At 40.7% G+C, this 16,150-nt stretch overlaps 1 protein-coding gene across 2 annotated transcripts in view; it reads left to right on the plus strand.

The window, feature by feature from the left end:
* Nucleotides 1-1,392: 1,392 nt before the first annotated feature.
* si:ch73-63e15.2 (protein strawberry notch homolog 2) overlaps nt 1,393-16,150 on the plus strand; it is a 58,093-nt gene continuing 43,335 nt past the window's right edge. For both annotated transcript variants that reach the window (XM_035653434.1, XM_035653435.1), the window contains exons 1-2: nt 1,393-1,549; nt 15,507-15,730. In XM_035653434.1, coding sequence (XP_035509327.1) covers nt 15,626-15,730 — 105 coding nt within the window. In that variant the 5' untranslated portion in view covers nt 1,393-1,549; nt 15,507-15,625. The remainder of the gene's footprint in view (nt 1,550-15,506; nt 15,731-16,150) is intronic.

A 16,150-nucleotide genomic window follows, 5' to 3' on the forward strand; every position in this document is an offset into this window, starting at 1 on the left:
CCTCCTTTGTTGGGAAAAGGGGGGAATGGTATACCAGGAAGGCAGTAGCAGTCTGTGTTTGCTGGAAACAACTGGAGCTCTTCCAGCTTTGTCGTTCAATAACGTGAAATGGACAGATGGATGCCAAAATGAGACAGCGACCTGCAGGAGAAAGATGAACATGTACTCCATTTAACATCTAAAATGAAATATGCTTTTATACAATAACTGTCTGCGGAGAAGTGATTTGAATGAAATACAATGTATGAAACAATAATGAAACAAATTTGGTTTTGGTTGTGCAGAGAATCATGCACCCAAAGCACACAGAAAATACATATATATTAGATTTCTGTTTTATTGTGCATTTGTATTGCATATACTATTTTATGCAGACGTGAAATGTTGAAATGCAGTTGTTCCTCTTCTCAGAAATCTCTGTTTTTACCCAGTGCAAACGTCTAGTGCACTTAACTACATTATTTAGTCACTACCTTTGACGATGGTTACCAGTAGGAATGGTAGTAATAGTTATAGCATCAGCAATGGTACTTATCGTGGGCTAAATTTAGGCCCATGGCCTCGTAAAGTGTGAGAGAGAAATCAGCTGCAAAATCTTGCAAATCCAAATATGCTCAATCAAATATGAGAATATGTGAAAGAAATGATATACTGATTCATTCATGAAAATTAAGGTTTTCATTTGTTGTTGGTTTTTACAGAAGGAATCTGAGGAAAAGCTGCCTGTGAGTATTTTTTGAAAATGTTATAAAATTATAATTACCACATCTTCAGCATCAACATTTAGCCTTAAAGTCGATTAAAAAAAACAGACAAATATAAATGGACTTTCAACTTAAATAGTCAATTTTATTTGTGTGTTGCAGCCTTAGGTACAATAATATTAATATTAGTTAATGTCTCATGGAGGAACACTTATTTATAGACCTCTTTCCTAGAACAATTTGTATGAAAAGTCCTGACTCAATTTTCAGATATGATAGAGTTGAATGGTTAAATTAACTTCAAAAGCCTTGTTCATTGTTACTAACCAACCTAGATTCAGTTTGCACACAGACAGTTTACAAAATGTCGGTTAATAAATACATAGCATCAAGTCGTAGATTTATATTTTGCAAGAAATTATGAACATTAGGCTACTAATCAAGCTTTTCTGAGCTTATTGTTATTATTAGGTTATTATTGTTTAATACGATGACATTAAAGCCAATAACTGAGCTCTAGGTGGCTATTGTATTGTCTCATCTGCCGTCATTGCGATGTATTTATTCTAACCTGAAGCATTGGTTCAAGTGTCAGCACTATGATCAACTCTTTAAGGCCTGGCTGTTTGCTGCTCGCGATCGTCAAGCGGCATTACGCGTGACGACAGCGGCGGAAATATTTTTTCGCTATTCAAAATGGCACCGTCTCAATCAGGAAGTGGAGAAAACAACTAAGAAGAATAAGTTGGATAAAATTCCTTATTTCTATTACTTTGACGCGAGTCTTCGTTCAAAAGTCGCCCGTTTGCCCGGGGCTTGGATTGAGAACAAGTAACACGTTAACGGTGAGTGTAACTGGAGGATTTAGAGCAAAGTCAAGCGACACATCGGCAGTTGCTTTAGAACGAGATGCGTTCTAGAAAGCCTCTCCTAGGCGCGCACGTTTTTAACGACGGGCTACGCCGGTTCTTAAGCAGCTGCATTGAGTTTAACGTTATCACAGGAGACGTTATCGGTAAAGTTGGACCAGACCGGAGGAAGTTAGGCTGGCCGTGGAAAATTAAAGAGACGTATTGCCATTGATATCTCGGCATCACTTCGCCGCCGTCAAGAAAGGCCAGCAGCTAACAAAGCTAGCCTGCTAGTACTTAGAGATAAGCTATTGCTTTGAACGGAGCTAACCAGCGAGTAATGTCTCTCAAATAAACCCAAGCTACACGGCACTTTTAAAAGAGGAACATCCACCTTCGTGTGCTCGCTACTAACTAAAATGTCCGTCATGGGGACAGAACACAATCCAAGATTTTATTCAGCAAAGCAGATGGCTTCGGTAGCCCATTAACATACGCAGGCAATGTACAAAACGAACATACCCAAAGTGAGAAAAACGACTGTGAGCTATGCTAACCCAGCTAGCACAATTAGCTATCCGAAGTATGTCTTGTTTTAGCGATCTAGTGTGGGATCTTGCTTTATTTTGCCCCCCGTTATTGTAGTTCGAGAAAGTGAAGTGGGCAAATCAGAAATACGTTGTAGCAAACGTTTGCTTCCTCGCCAGCGCTTGTTAAATGTATCGTGTGTCGTTCGTTAGGCTAACATTAGTGGCAGTAACACTAACGTAGAGTTAGCCCTCCTTTGTGCTCTGAGACCTGTGAGCCTCTCTCCAAACGAAGACACATTTCGGCTTACTATTGTGGTGATTGTACGAAAACGTTACACCAAAGTCCCTGCGATTAACGCTTTATGCACACACGGAGAAATATCAGCTAACGAGGAAAGCGAATGCACCGTTTTAGTATAATCTTATTTGGTATAAGTTGGTAATTAACGTAGTTTTCACAAAGCTGTCGGAGATACAGCCCCGTATGTGTGTCACTGTATTCATAAATGAAACACGACAACAACAAAAAAAAACCCCCCAGAGATTTTAACTTTTCCTTTTAAACGAGACAGGAAAAGTTAAAATCAGCATCGTAGTTGCAGGCATTCATAGCAATAATAAACTTTGGTCGGCTACGCAGTCAGTGGTGTAATGGTAGCTGTGCGTAATATGTGTTTTCCCAAATATTCATTCAAGTACAAGATGTTGGAGTTGTGTATCAGTTTAATAATTAAATGCTTCTCGAGAAAGAAGTGGCTACTGTGTGTAATAACGCTATATCCCAGTTTAAAGTGGCGATTACACAATAAGAGCTAAAACTGGTCACTCGTGTTTTCTTGAATTTCATAGTTTTTGTGTTATAAGATCATAATAAAAAAAGGATATGATCTAAAAAAAAAGAATACTGGCTTGAATGTGTGACAGAAACCAGACATACTGGGAAATACTGGGGGTGACTCAGAAAACCAGGAGTTACCAGGAGGAAATGAAAATAGCTCTCACAAAGCTGTCCCCTCTAGTTCTTTTTCTTTCCTGCAATTTTCACCCTTTAGTTTCCAGTGTGTATAATGCCTGCAGCCAAGGCTGGTCGGGCCGCACGCAAGCCTTGACATACTATGTTGCTATGGTGGCAGGCAATTTTTCTAATTATGTCATTCCCCCTTTGTAGAGGGATACTATTCGGTAACTGTGAAGTGAATGACGTGCTCGGTTCCTGTCTTTCACTCGAGGGTCCTTAACCCCCCCAGTGGTCAATGGCCTTGGTGTCATATCCCTCTCACAGTTACGTCTGTTTCTCCCTCCCAATACGGGGCTTAATAGCAATTTTGGATGCTAATTTGGATTGTCAATCCGAAATACAGGCTAAAGCCACAACTCAATGCTCCTTTTGTTGTTTCACCTGTCCACAGCCTAGAGTACTAAAACGGCATGGTTATTAGATGCCTGTTCTCAGAGAAAACCCTACAGGCATGGCTTGGTCGGATAGTACTCTCTTTGTGTTCTTATTTCTTTTGGCGTAACCAAAATAATGGCAATTCACAGAAAACATATTACACGCATATATTTTGTCAGGACAAACAAGCATGCCATGTAATATTTTAGGTATATGTGTAAAAGTGATTTCTGAACAGTGCTAGTCTGTGGTCATGCATGTGTGTGAGAGTTAAGTGTGCATGCTTCTGCCACACAGCTCCCTTTTATAATTTCCCACTGTGTCAGACAATTGATGGCTGTCTGCCCTGCAGGGACTCGGAGGGTCACAACACACCAGATCTGTTGATACAGTGTAGAGCCTACAGGGACTGTAAGGATGATACACAGAGAACATGGGGGTGTTTCTTAAAGCAGGATTAGCAAGTTTGTCTGGTAACTTTGAAAAGTGCAAAGACAAATGTTCATTTTCATAACTGTATCATCCAGGTTCCTTTTTAATGCATTCAGATAATTATCGCCAGGAAATGGCATGCTCTTTTTTTTTGTTAGGGATATATGACTAGAGTGAGCTCAAACAGCTGTGATCCATGGCTCAACTGTGGCTCATGCCCTCTGCTCTCTGTGACTTGGCCTCCGTTCTCCATCTCTGTTCATCTTTGCTTGCCCGTTTTTTCTCCCCTCCCCAATTGGTGCCAGTGATAAATCTCATTTATGGACCATGGGCTGATTAGAGTGAGAGTGAAAAATGTGGAGTGGAGGAGGGGAATCGGGGCTAGGTAATACGTTAGATTCAGTTCCTGCTTTCCCGGAATCTGGCCTTCATTAGATAATAGTTCATGCGTTAAACATAACAGGGATATTTGGTAAGTGACAGTTGTGGGGAACATATGGCCATTGTGTTCACCTCTACACGGTGACAAACAAACAGGTCCTTTACAATGGGCTGTTTGAGTAGCCCATATCTCAACTAGTATCCAGACCTGGAGGCTATGTGGATCTTTCCCAAGCCACATAGAGAGGACTGAAATGCAGGAGAGTATGCCACACTGTGGGATTCCTCGCCGCTTTTTCCTTATGGCGTTCTCTGGAAAAAGTGTGTCAACATTGTTAGAAAAGCAAACAGTGATTTCGAAATTGGACCCATCCAGGAAGGAAAAATGAGAGAAATGGTCCACATGTTTGAGTTATCAGATTTATAACCTGCCCCATAAACAGGGAAGGAAAAACTGTCGTTTGAAGGCTGACACATGACCTGGACTGCAAATATGTTTGGAGTAACGTATGTGTAGTACAGTGGTCTCATATACCACATTTTACACGCCAAGACTCGTGATCAACATGTTTCCCAAGGCTGTCCTGCCTGCACGGGACACTTGATGACCTAAGATAGTCTTGTGTTAGGCCATTTACACAAGATAAGAACATCTAATGTGTTGTCCCATGTTGACCCTGTTTAACTGGCCAATCTGTTACACACGCTGGGTCGACCCTGATCTCAGCGTGGGTTATTGATATAGATGTCAATGAACATGTGACCTGTTCCCCCTGATGATTGTTCTGTGTTGAACGCATCAGTGGTAGTTATGTAATAGAGGATACATTTTTATGTAGATATTTGCAAATTAGCAAGCTTCCATCTTTTCAGAATGATCAAAAAAGCTTTTATGCACATAACCTTTAGATCATTATTGTTGGAAATACAGTAGGTTCAATTGTTTACATTTCCACTCCAGGTATTAAAGTATGTAAAAAATAATATGATTAATATTTTGTTAAATACAAACATACAATTTCTTATAAAAGCTCTGAAAAGGGACTTGAAGCACATCTTCTATTTCTCCCTCATTAAGAAATTCTAGATCTATGAATTCCCCACCCACCACAGCTGCTTGTGTTAAATTGACTAGTGAAAGAGCAGTATGAATGAAGATGGCTAATGTTCGTAAACACTGGAGAGATTCAGCCATAGCCTACATGTTTAAGTCTCAGTCAGGCCCAGAATCAAACGAGGAGTCTATTGTGCACCACAGTCGGCATCATAATGTATCATAACGGTCAGTGCAGTTAGTATCTTTTATTTGTTTATGTTGGTTGTTAGTTTGTAGCTGACAGTGGCTGACAGAGTTAGTGAAGTATACAATAATATATAAAATGTCACAGTGTGTTCATATTGTCCCATTGTTATTACATTGTAGAAGGTGGAAGGAAGCGCCAGGGTCTGGTTTATCTCCAAAAACGGCACCACCATGTTTGCTGTCAAAACTTTCACCACGCTAATTTCACAAACTTTGTAGTGACAAATCCGCTCTGTGCTTAAGGTTTCAGGTTTCTTTGCAGATGGCATTTCTTAGACAGCGACTGGCGTTCAAATTTGTTACGTACATAAATCTTGCATGCCCGGCATACGTTTGAATCTGAGATTTTAGGGAAGTGTACAGACATCTCCCCATTCAGTAGAGGAATGTGACAACACCTATCTAGTGACAAACTTTGCACAGACACAAGATACATTTTTGAGTGGAGGGGATCTGTAAGAAAAAATCAATGAACTGCAGAACTTCGTGCGAAATGATGAGAGATACGTGCTCTTCTCTCTGCTTTGTACAGTCATGATCAGAGTGGGGGGGGAAAACATATAACCAAAGCAAGTGCTTTGTTATGTGGGTGCTTCAAAACAAGTCTGTAGCCCACAGCTAAATGTTGAGGAAATCAGTTTACTTTAACAGCAGTTAAGCAGAGGGGTGGAAGTGCAACACACAGACCACAGCCATATTATCCCTGGCTACCAGGGTCTCTGCCTGGTGTGAGGGCACAGTGTCAGCAGATATGATCACCACACCATGCACAAAGCATGCTCTAATTGAGGAAAATGCATTTGCCAGTTAATTTTCATAACGTTAACTTTCAAGTATTTTGATTTGCTTCTTTAAAATGCAGTTATATTTTTGTAGCCTGTGTGTCTAAATTGTTCTTTTACAGACATATCACAGGATACCCTAAGGCCCATGGTTTGGTGAATTATAGTCAGTTGGGAATATATTAGTAAATATTCGCCATTCTTGTTTTATGAGTGGCTCATATTAAATTATCCATAGGATATTTATTTAAAATTTGTCCATCAAGGACAGAAAATATCTTGTTTGTCGTAAAAGAACAAAAGTTAGTCTGTCGGTATTGGTCAGCCACAGCTTCTCCGAGCCAGTTCAGTGGCACCTGCTTGGTCCTGCCCATAGAAGTTAAGGTCCTGCCTTGTATATATTTGCACTGTTGGCAATCTTAACTTACCTTTGTCCTTAAAGAATGGTTCATTTAATCTCACATGACACGGTCCAATTGGATTTATGTGTTTTTGTTTCGTTTTTTCAAGTGAGGCAACAGTTTATTCCTTGTCTTCAACCTATCCTTCAGTTAGTGAGACAGCGTTGGAGGGGGGATTTGTGAGAAGATTAAATGGATTTGAGCCACAGGAGAATAGGTGCTGTGAAGCGTTACAACACTTTTTCTTAACAGAGTAGGATAATGCAGTACTACACTGGAATTTAGATAAGTTGTAAAAGTGATATTGTTAACTTAAAGAGCCAGACAGGAAATACAGGAATTAATATTTTAGTTTAAATGGTGCCTGACATTTATTTCTTATTTAAGCACATACAAAATTTACTTGCCAAAGATGTTCCATTGTCTATAAACAAAACCATAAATTTTACCAAGCAGATAAATGGAGAACAAATTTCAAGCTTGAAAGAAACAAAATAAAACTCACCAAGACCATCTTTGTTAGTCTTTCCACAGCCTTTCTAACAACCACTAACTCTAGTTAGTTCAAAATAAACCCTTAATCCACCAAATTAGATGAGAAAATACATATATGCCATATATAACGTTAGATAATCCTTGGGGACAAATGTGTATTTAACACGGACAGGCTCAGACTGTTCATTTCTAAGTGTGTGACAACATTATAGAAAGGATCCACATTGTGATAGACTTTTTGTTTAACCAGAAACAGTTGTAATATCTCTTGTTTTTAATGCTATTGACAGAAACTGTAATTTTACCCCGCATATCATCATAAATTCATTCAAAGTGGACAGAAACAAAATCAAACTCACTAAAACCATCTCTGTTAGTCTTTCCACTGTTCCAACAACAATCACCACCTCTGGTTTGGTTGAAATAAATCCTCAATTCACTGTTGTCGATTAAAAAAACAACAGTTTCAGTAGCTCTCTTCCATGTACAACATATGCCCCAGAGTGCCATCATATGGGATATTTTTAATTTGTTCATCAACGACAGAAAATACACACACACACACACACACAGAAAAAACTAATATATATAGAGTTAACTTTTAGTTTTTTTAGGATTTTAAAACTGCTTTCTGGTGGACAAACATTACTAATTCTTTCTTTGGCATTTCTCTATTGCAGTTACTTGTCGGCAGACATACCGTAAATGGTCAATGAGCGAATATAATACATACATGTACACGCAAGTACTATGTAGTGGAAACATACTTTGTATATTCACACACTATGCGCAGATATTTCTAGCCTCAGGGTTAAAAGCTCAACTTCATATTAGGAACAATCAGGCAGGACTTCAACAGGTCAAACACAAAACTCTTGAGTCAGTCTATACAGTGTACAGTACCATGATTCGAATAACAGAGGACATTTTGTTGGAAGATGTCACATTACCCTGATAAAATTATCTGTCTTGACATCAGAACAGTGCTTTCACTTAGTCAGTTATTGACCCAGTATAGCAAACTAGAAAACAGCTTGCAAATCAATCACCTAATCACTTTTGCATTTTTCAGGAATGGATTGTGTCTGTCTGACAAATGTTCTGCATGGTTTACTTGCTTGCAGTGGTGTTATTGTTCAAGACAGAAGCCGCAGTGGATAGCCGACAGAACTGAACTGAACTGAACTGGCATTAGCATAGGAAAGTGGCACAGACAGACACAGACAGGCTCCCTGGCGCTGTGCATGTGGTGCTATATTCTCACGCCTGCCAGAGAAGTGAGGTCAATCTGAGTGGAGTAGAGTCTTGTCTGGATTTGAACAAGGGTAGGGCAGAGTTCAGAAAACTTCGCAACTTTTTTTTAGAGAATGTTGCTTTTACTCTACTCTAATTTTGTAAGGAGTAAAAGCTTTTTAGATTCTGAGACACAGGTATTCTTTAGTTCCCATGGACAAGCTCCATTAGGTGCTTGAAAATGCCTCCTATTTGCAATGAATACTCTCCCGGTGCATTTTTAAAACTGCACTGTCTTGTATCATGCACTCCAGTTCAGCAGTCCAGATTTTGCTTCCCTGTGCTATGTTGTTTGCTTGTGAAATGTGCATCTGATAGCTTTGGTGTTATGACTGACTCTCTGAATAACCACGACTGAGAGGGGTGGGTAGTGGGTGGAGAATCAGAGTCAGGAAACCAGCTGCCTCCAGTCGGCAGCCGAATCCATCTGAGGGTCAGACTGGGTGAGAGGCAACAACCAACGCCACCGGCTTGCTCTGCCAGCAGGGAGGGAGAAAGATGAATGAACATGAGGAAAATGGGGACATGGACACATATAGTGAACTAGCACATGGCAAGAGATGGATAGCGATGGAAATAGGAAAAAAAAAAAGCCTATCGCTAGGAAGAAGAAGGAGAGGAATAGTGATGGAAATGGGGAAGTTGGCAATATCACTGAGAGATTATTGGATCGGAGACAGTGTTGAGTGGGAGGGTGACAGAAATGGAGGAGGCGATGGTCCACGTTTTGATAATCGAAAGGGCTGATATGAGTAGACTACTACAGCGCAAAGGTGGGAAGGATCTGATGCAGAAATTGAGAGAATGGAGGAGCTTTTGTTTGTACTTTAAAAGGCAGAAAGGTGCACATTTTCTAATTCAGTTTTGTATTAATTATTTCACTCAGAGTATTCTGATCATGTAATATGTAAACACTCATGATGACATGTCTTGTTGTATTTGTGACCCCCCACAAAAAAATAAGATGGAGCGGTGATTATCAAACACAGCATACAGTAGATCTCCCCTCTTTAGGTTAGTGCTTCACACCTGACTTATTTTCTATCACTGTTTGTTGCACAAACTGAAAAGTCACAGAAACTGCACTGTACATCAGCCGACACTGATGCGACGATAAAAATACACACACTTTGTGTATCTAGAGAAAATGCATCCCAAATAATGAAACAAAATACATGATACACCTTTCTCGACTATACAAATTAGTTTAGGTAAAATCAGCTACTGTCTGTTTACCTAACTAGTTGAACCGGAGCAATAAAAGGGTGGAGAGCTGCACACAGCTAGCATGTGTCATCATACTTCTATTCTGAGGAAATTAGATGACAGAGGAAAACAGGGCAAAGAGGCAGCTGAGTGGATCGTTCTCGCTCTGATCTAGTCAAGTCTTTGATCTATTTCTAGTGGGTGCTGGTGGTGGTAGAAGTAGGAGGATTTGCTCCTAAATGAGTCATCACGTCACAGCAAACCATTGTTTTTGATCTTTCCCTACTTCTCTGCTCTTCGCACCACTCTGCTGTGATATTCATTGTCACTCACCTTTCTTTCCTCTTTGCTCCCTGGTCCTCTCTCCCAGCATGTCTCTTTTTATTTACCACAACAAAGGCATCCTCTCAGCCATGAGAGCTTCATTAAGTTTCTCCTTAATGGATAAATCGGTTTAATGTCTCACTCAGCTGGTGTTTGTGGGCACAAAGATATTCATCATCATGGCAAAATAGTGCCGAATAGCCACTTGGAGTGGGTTGATGAGAATCTAATTAAGATGAATCGTTATCCCTTTGTAAGTAGCTAAATCTTTGAACTCTGCCTTTCAGTCAGACCAAATCATTCAAATGACTGCCCATTTGTTCAATGTATTCCTGTGTCCTGTCCCAGTCCAGAGAGCCTCTTTGATAAATATTTGAACGGGCGAAATGCAATAACAACAGGCTCTTAAAACCCAATTTGTTTCCATTTCCCGGCTTTTGATAAGACAGCAGATTCAGTTACACAGTCATTCGATCATTATTCTCTATCCAGTGTCCTACCCGGTCGCTGGGCTGTTCACAGCCCCTTTATGCCAATGTCTGTTTTGCGGGGACGGGACCAGGAACAGATTGGTAACTAATGTATGTGCTTAAGGGTTTCTGCCGTGTGTGTGTATGTGCGTGTGCACACAGAGGTAAGTATAGGCCTTTTGTGTCGAAAAAAGGTGCTAATTAATAATGTAAGCTGTTTTGAATGACGAAGCCCTGCGTTTCCCTGGGAAGTAACTTGTTCCTTTTATGAATATTTAATCACAGTAGCTAATGAATCCAGCCGGTCTAGGCAATCATAACCAACTAACGGCCCCCATGCTGCTCTGGTGTAGGGCAGCTGGGCCCTGATCATTTCTAACCTGATTACTGGTGATGCTGATGGACTCACATTGGTGATGAGTGAGTGTTGTACATTGGATTGAATGATCGCCGTCAGCCGGCTTGTTGCAGCGAAGACAGATGCAGGCTATGGCAGGGGAGATAGATGCCAGCAGACGACGGTCACATGAGAAAGTTTTGTGTACTGTGAATGCACTCTCACTGTACATGCCTGTGCATTGAAGTGCAGCTCTCTTACTTTTTAACCCCATACTGTATGTACTTTTTAGTCTGCGGTTGCTTTTTCCTGGCCTTTCCAGTCATAGACTCATACACAACTCAGTGCAAGCTGTCATGCAGCCAATGTAGATAGCTGCATTTGCTAAAATGGAATTGAGAAATGCATCCCTGTATGCCACATTGAGCTGAGTTTGAGAATGCGGTTAACGAAGATGAAGCAGAGCTGTGTGTTCTCAGTACCTTAAGAAGGATTTAGTTTGACGATGAGATGAGTGTGACTGGTAACTGGAAGTAAAGGGAACACATGTGAGCGGTGATGAGGCCACAGTTGTACCCCACACAGTTATAATGTGCTATAAATTACAGTGATTGTGCTTCTGTCTTAACCTCAGCAGAAATTCAGCAGTATATTTTCCATCAAGCACTACACTTGCCACTGCAAGCATATTATCATTATAGCCAATGTATACATGTTTTATGACTTCATATAACCTAAATGCCTACATAGTAAATTAACTCTTGTGCAGTAGTCATTACACATACATGTTACACATACAGAAATGATTCAGTTGTGTGTGGAAATGGTTATATATCAACACTCCACATGTGAGTGTGCGTAAGTGGGTGTTATGGCACACGCGACAGGCAGGGTGGTTCTCCTCGTGAGCGTTAATCGTGACTTAGTAGCTTAAGGAAGTCACACTTCCCTGGATGATCCCCATGTGCTCTGGCCGCCACGATACCAAATAAAGGCCACCAGCATACATCTAGGAAGTCCTCCTTACCACAGGCTGCATTTTATATCCTATCTAACATACTGACAAGCAAATGCTGGGTGCTGTAACTAGCAACATAAACACACATCTTGTGTTTTTGAAGTGACAGAGGCACGCTGCTTGTTAACCTCTGTCTGGCTGACAGGCACAGTGACTCATGCAGCCAAAGGGAACCAACTGACCTAGAATTTAGCCACATAGCTGAAAATACAGTTTCTAACATCACTAAATCTCCATGTTTACAGTCCTTCAGCCCAGATGAATCGGTGTGTATTTTGGCACGTTCAGCATATAATGTATGGGCTTGTTTCAGTTTTTAAAGATTTTACAATTACTGCCCATGAAATGGCCTAATCTCCGTTGCAGTGAGCTTTTGCACCAGGCCACCCACAGAGTGAGAGAGAGAGAGAGACAGCTGGGGGGAGACACATGGGAGGGGGTTGTACAAAAACCAGCAGTAACCTTTGAAGTAATTAACAGATTTAACAGATTACACTGCAAAAGAGCCACCATCTCCTCTCTCTCTGTACTGCTTTATAACAAAGGTTTTGTGTTTGTATTGTGAAATGGCCTTATCCTCTAGAGATATACATTTTGCTTAGCAGTCTTCATATGCACTATAAATCCAGATAATGACAATGTAAACACATTTTGAACAACCAAGCAGGGTTATAAAAATGACTTGTGTTTTTCTTTTTCTTTTTGATGAATGAACTCCTTGTGTCTCTTGTGCTGCTGTGGGCATGTTTTCTCTTTTCTCTTTTTTGTTTTCTGTCTCCCTTATCTCAACCTTCTTTTCCTTACTGATAGCTTTTCTTCATCACCTCCCTTTTCCCCTGCGCAGGGGTTAGCAGTAGTTGGGGGTTTTGCTGTTTTCTGGTAATGAGAGGCCTTACAGGAAGGAGATATCTGGGGCCACTCTTACAATGATCATTATCGATTATCCTCAGAGGCTCGGTGGAGGGGGTGGGGGTTAGGGAACAGGGGACAGACATTTTTCTGTTGCATAGTCACAGTACCTGGCATGGTACTGGTGGGGGACTTGGCTACAGATGGTAGGGTGAACGGGGGATAGCAGGGGATTATGGTAAGACATTTATTCTTACAATTTCATCTTTTTGGAGAAATGAGAAGATGCGATGGTGGCTGGCTGGGGTTTGAGGATGAAGAGGGTTATGGAATGAGCACATTCATTTTTTTTCATTCATTTGTTTATAACTGTCAGTCTTAATGATCCTTGTGCTGAGTAATGTATACTACTACTACTACTGTATTATTGGGCATGTTTGTATTCTGGCTGTCACATGCACTGATATATGCCTGAGCTTATCTTTTATATCTTTTATACTGGAAACTTAGAACAGAATAATCCCAGGGTGTAATCATTCAGAGAGTTGACTCTACAACTATAGTTTCATACATACGTGAACCACAGAATTCAACAGAATAACACTGAATTATATTACAGCAAAATTAAGTTTCAGTTTGGTTTCTCTCTCTTGCTCACCCACTTACATACAGGCTTTCTCTTGCTCTAGTTTATTTCCTCTCTGTACTTTTTTTTATAGTAGTTGGTGTCCATTACTTAATTGTTGAACCGTGTTGAACTCATTAAACATTAAACCGTTCCGATTGAATACAAATGTGCATTTGACCTTTGTCACCTGTAGCCTGCATGTTTGGGTGAAATTGGAATATATCAAGACCTTTGACCCAGATGTGTACTGGCAAGACCCTTTGATGCATCGAAGCTTGGGGCGTCCTTAGGGTGTTGCATTGAGCACAATTCTGCAACACCAGACGGCCTCGTGAGGCTCCCAATACACACTCAAGCTGCCTTGCTTTTCTGTCCCTGCCTTCATCTGGCCCCCAGAGGCTGGAAGCTGTCCATACATATTCAGAAAATATCTAATATCCTTTTGCCTAAGACCTCCTGCCTAGAAAGTTTGCCAGTTGGTTCTTTGCGGCTTCCCCACATTTGCTTCACCCTTATTCAGACAGTATCACACTGACAGCCTGAGGATAAAATGGCCTCCTTTGTGTGTATTGGCTGTGCGAGTGGTGAATATGTTGGGTCAAGTCTCTGTCTCTTTCTCACACACAGTCACTCACATGCACACACTCAGACACACAAAGGCCCTCTTATTTAGAGCCTCATAAACTCTATTAGGATTTATTACCTCAGCTTTGTCCCCAGCGAACACGTCTGGCCTGTTCCAGATTGGGGGCAAACTGGAGGAAAGAATGAAGGAAGGGAGAGGGGAAGGAAGGTAAAGGTTTGATTAGTTTGGGGCAGGGGAGTGTTACTGACGTTACACAGACATGCATTGTGGAGGGCTGACAGATTGGATTGATTCAGCAGTGAAACTGGTGAGATTTGTGGGATATCTTTAAGCTTTCACTCTGGAAGTAACATACAATCCAGTTATTTGTATATGCACACATACATATCCCACAAATCTATACTAGCACCTAAACCAGGATAGTGTGCTAAAGCTGACTTCATACACATTATTCCAAGTTTGTGCTGTTATAAAGCCTTAGTGTTGGGCAGCAGACATACAAGCTTTTTACTCAGACTTATTTGGTTTCTGTGTGAAATCATATCATAGAAAAGTAGGTCATTGCGGTCAGTTTCCCAATTATAGCAAACTGTCTAATTTATTCAGACAGAAGGAAGAGGGGGAAATCTGTAATGTAAATGTAAACAACATATATGTGTGTGTGTGTGTGTGTGTGTGTCATTGGAGGAAGCCTTCTGCCTCCGTCCAGACAGTCTGGTCTAGCCAGTCTCACCTGTCATTATCTTGGACACATACATCTTGCTGTGTGTGATTAGCTGTAACTGTCACGCACAGACACACAGACAGACAGCTGTTTGGGACAGAAAGGGGTCTATGCTGCCCGATGCTTATGATTTTGAAACTGAATTCTGTTCAACTTAAGTGTATCAACATTTCGCCTTGGTTTTCAACATATTAAACACAAAATGAAACAATCTGCACCAATTAGGAGTAGGTTAGGCCAGTCATAATACTGACCGGATATTATGTCAAATATTATAACTTTATAATCAGTCGCTATCCCTTAAAATAGACCTGTTCGCTCTCTTGTGGACCTCCTGCCATGATTTTAATTGGTCCTCTGTGAAACGTGAGTGATGTCAGATGACAACCAGCTAATGAGGGCTGTCAATCAACAGATATAGGCTCGCTGCATTATGAATAAGATCTGAATTCAGTTTGTGTGGCGACAAAGACAACTACAATCTGCCTCAAAAAGGAAGACCAATTATTTGTCTAATTTATTGATTTATTCTCATTTTATGATATTCTTTATTTTCATACAGATCGTTCGCATTTTTGTGTCTATGGCAGACTTATTGTGATTTCTAAGACTTCTTATTTATGTTTTTCTTACATGGGGTTCATACAACAACAAAGTCTAGCATTCGCCTAGACTTCAATGACTTGTTTTGATGTGATATTGATCACCATGTTTTCTGGATGGAATTTTCTTCTAATGTCTCTTTGCCCTTCTCCCGCCCCCTCTACATCCCTCTATATCTGTCTTCTCCTGTCCTCAGGTCATGGAGAGCATTTGCCTTTGTTAGAAGTACAATCTCAGACACAGCCAGCACGTGGGTAGCGGTCGGAGGGTGCATAGCCTAAGTCAGCTGGTGGTCATGTGTGAAGCTGCGGTCTGATGCCCATCCTCCCCTCAGCGCTGGCCATGGACGGGGAGAACTACCTGCATCCAGAAGGCCCTCAGCTGGACAGCAGCTTGTTCTCTGTGACCCCTAACATGCAGGTATGCTGTGGAATTTTATTAGCATTTATTTAGACGTCAGGTTCATATTTAATTGTTTTTTCCTAACAGTCCTGTTCATGTGTCTGTCCTATGTACTACTATTTTAAAGTTTACCGTACCTTGACATGCTCTTGGTATGGGATAAGTGAAGCATTTTGTTGAAAACATTAATAGAGAATTCTTAGAAAAAGTGTTAGGCATGATCTTAGCAATCCCACAAGATTGCCATTCAATATTTTTATTCTGCATACATTTAAGTATACAGGACAATGCATTCTTACACTGGAGTGTTGGCCAGAACAGTATTGAATGACAAAGTTAAGCTAGGTTGAACATATTGGCTCCTTTCTTTGCATTTTCTCTGCTACCTTATGTCCTGCATCATGGGTAAAGACACTCTTTACCCTTTAGCTGCATAAA

The sequence above is a fragment of the Morone saxatilis genome, unplaced genomic scaffold (genome assembly GCF_004916995.1).
Source record: "Morone saxatilis isolate NCDOM2014 unplaced genomic scaffold, NCSU_SB_2.0 Contig12, whole genome shotgun sequence".
Lineage (NCBI taxonomy): Eukaryota > Metazoa > Chordata > Actinopteri > Moronidae > Morone > Morone saxatilis.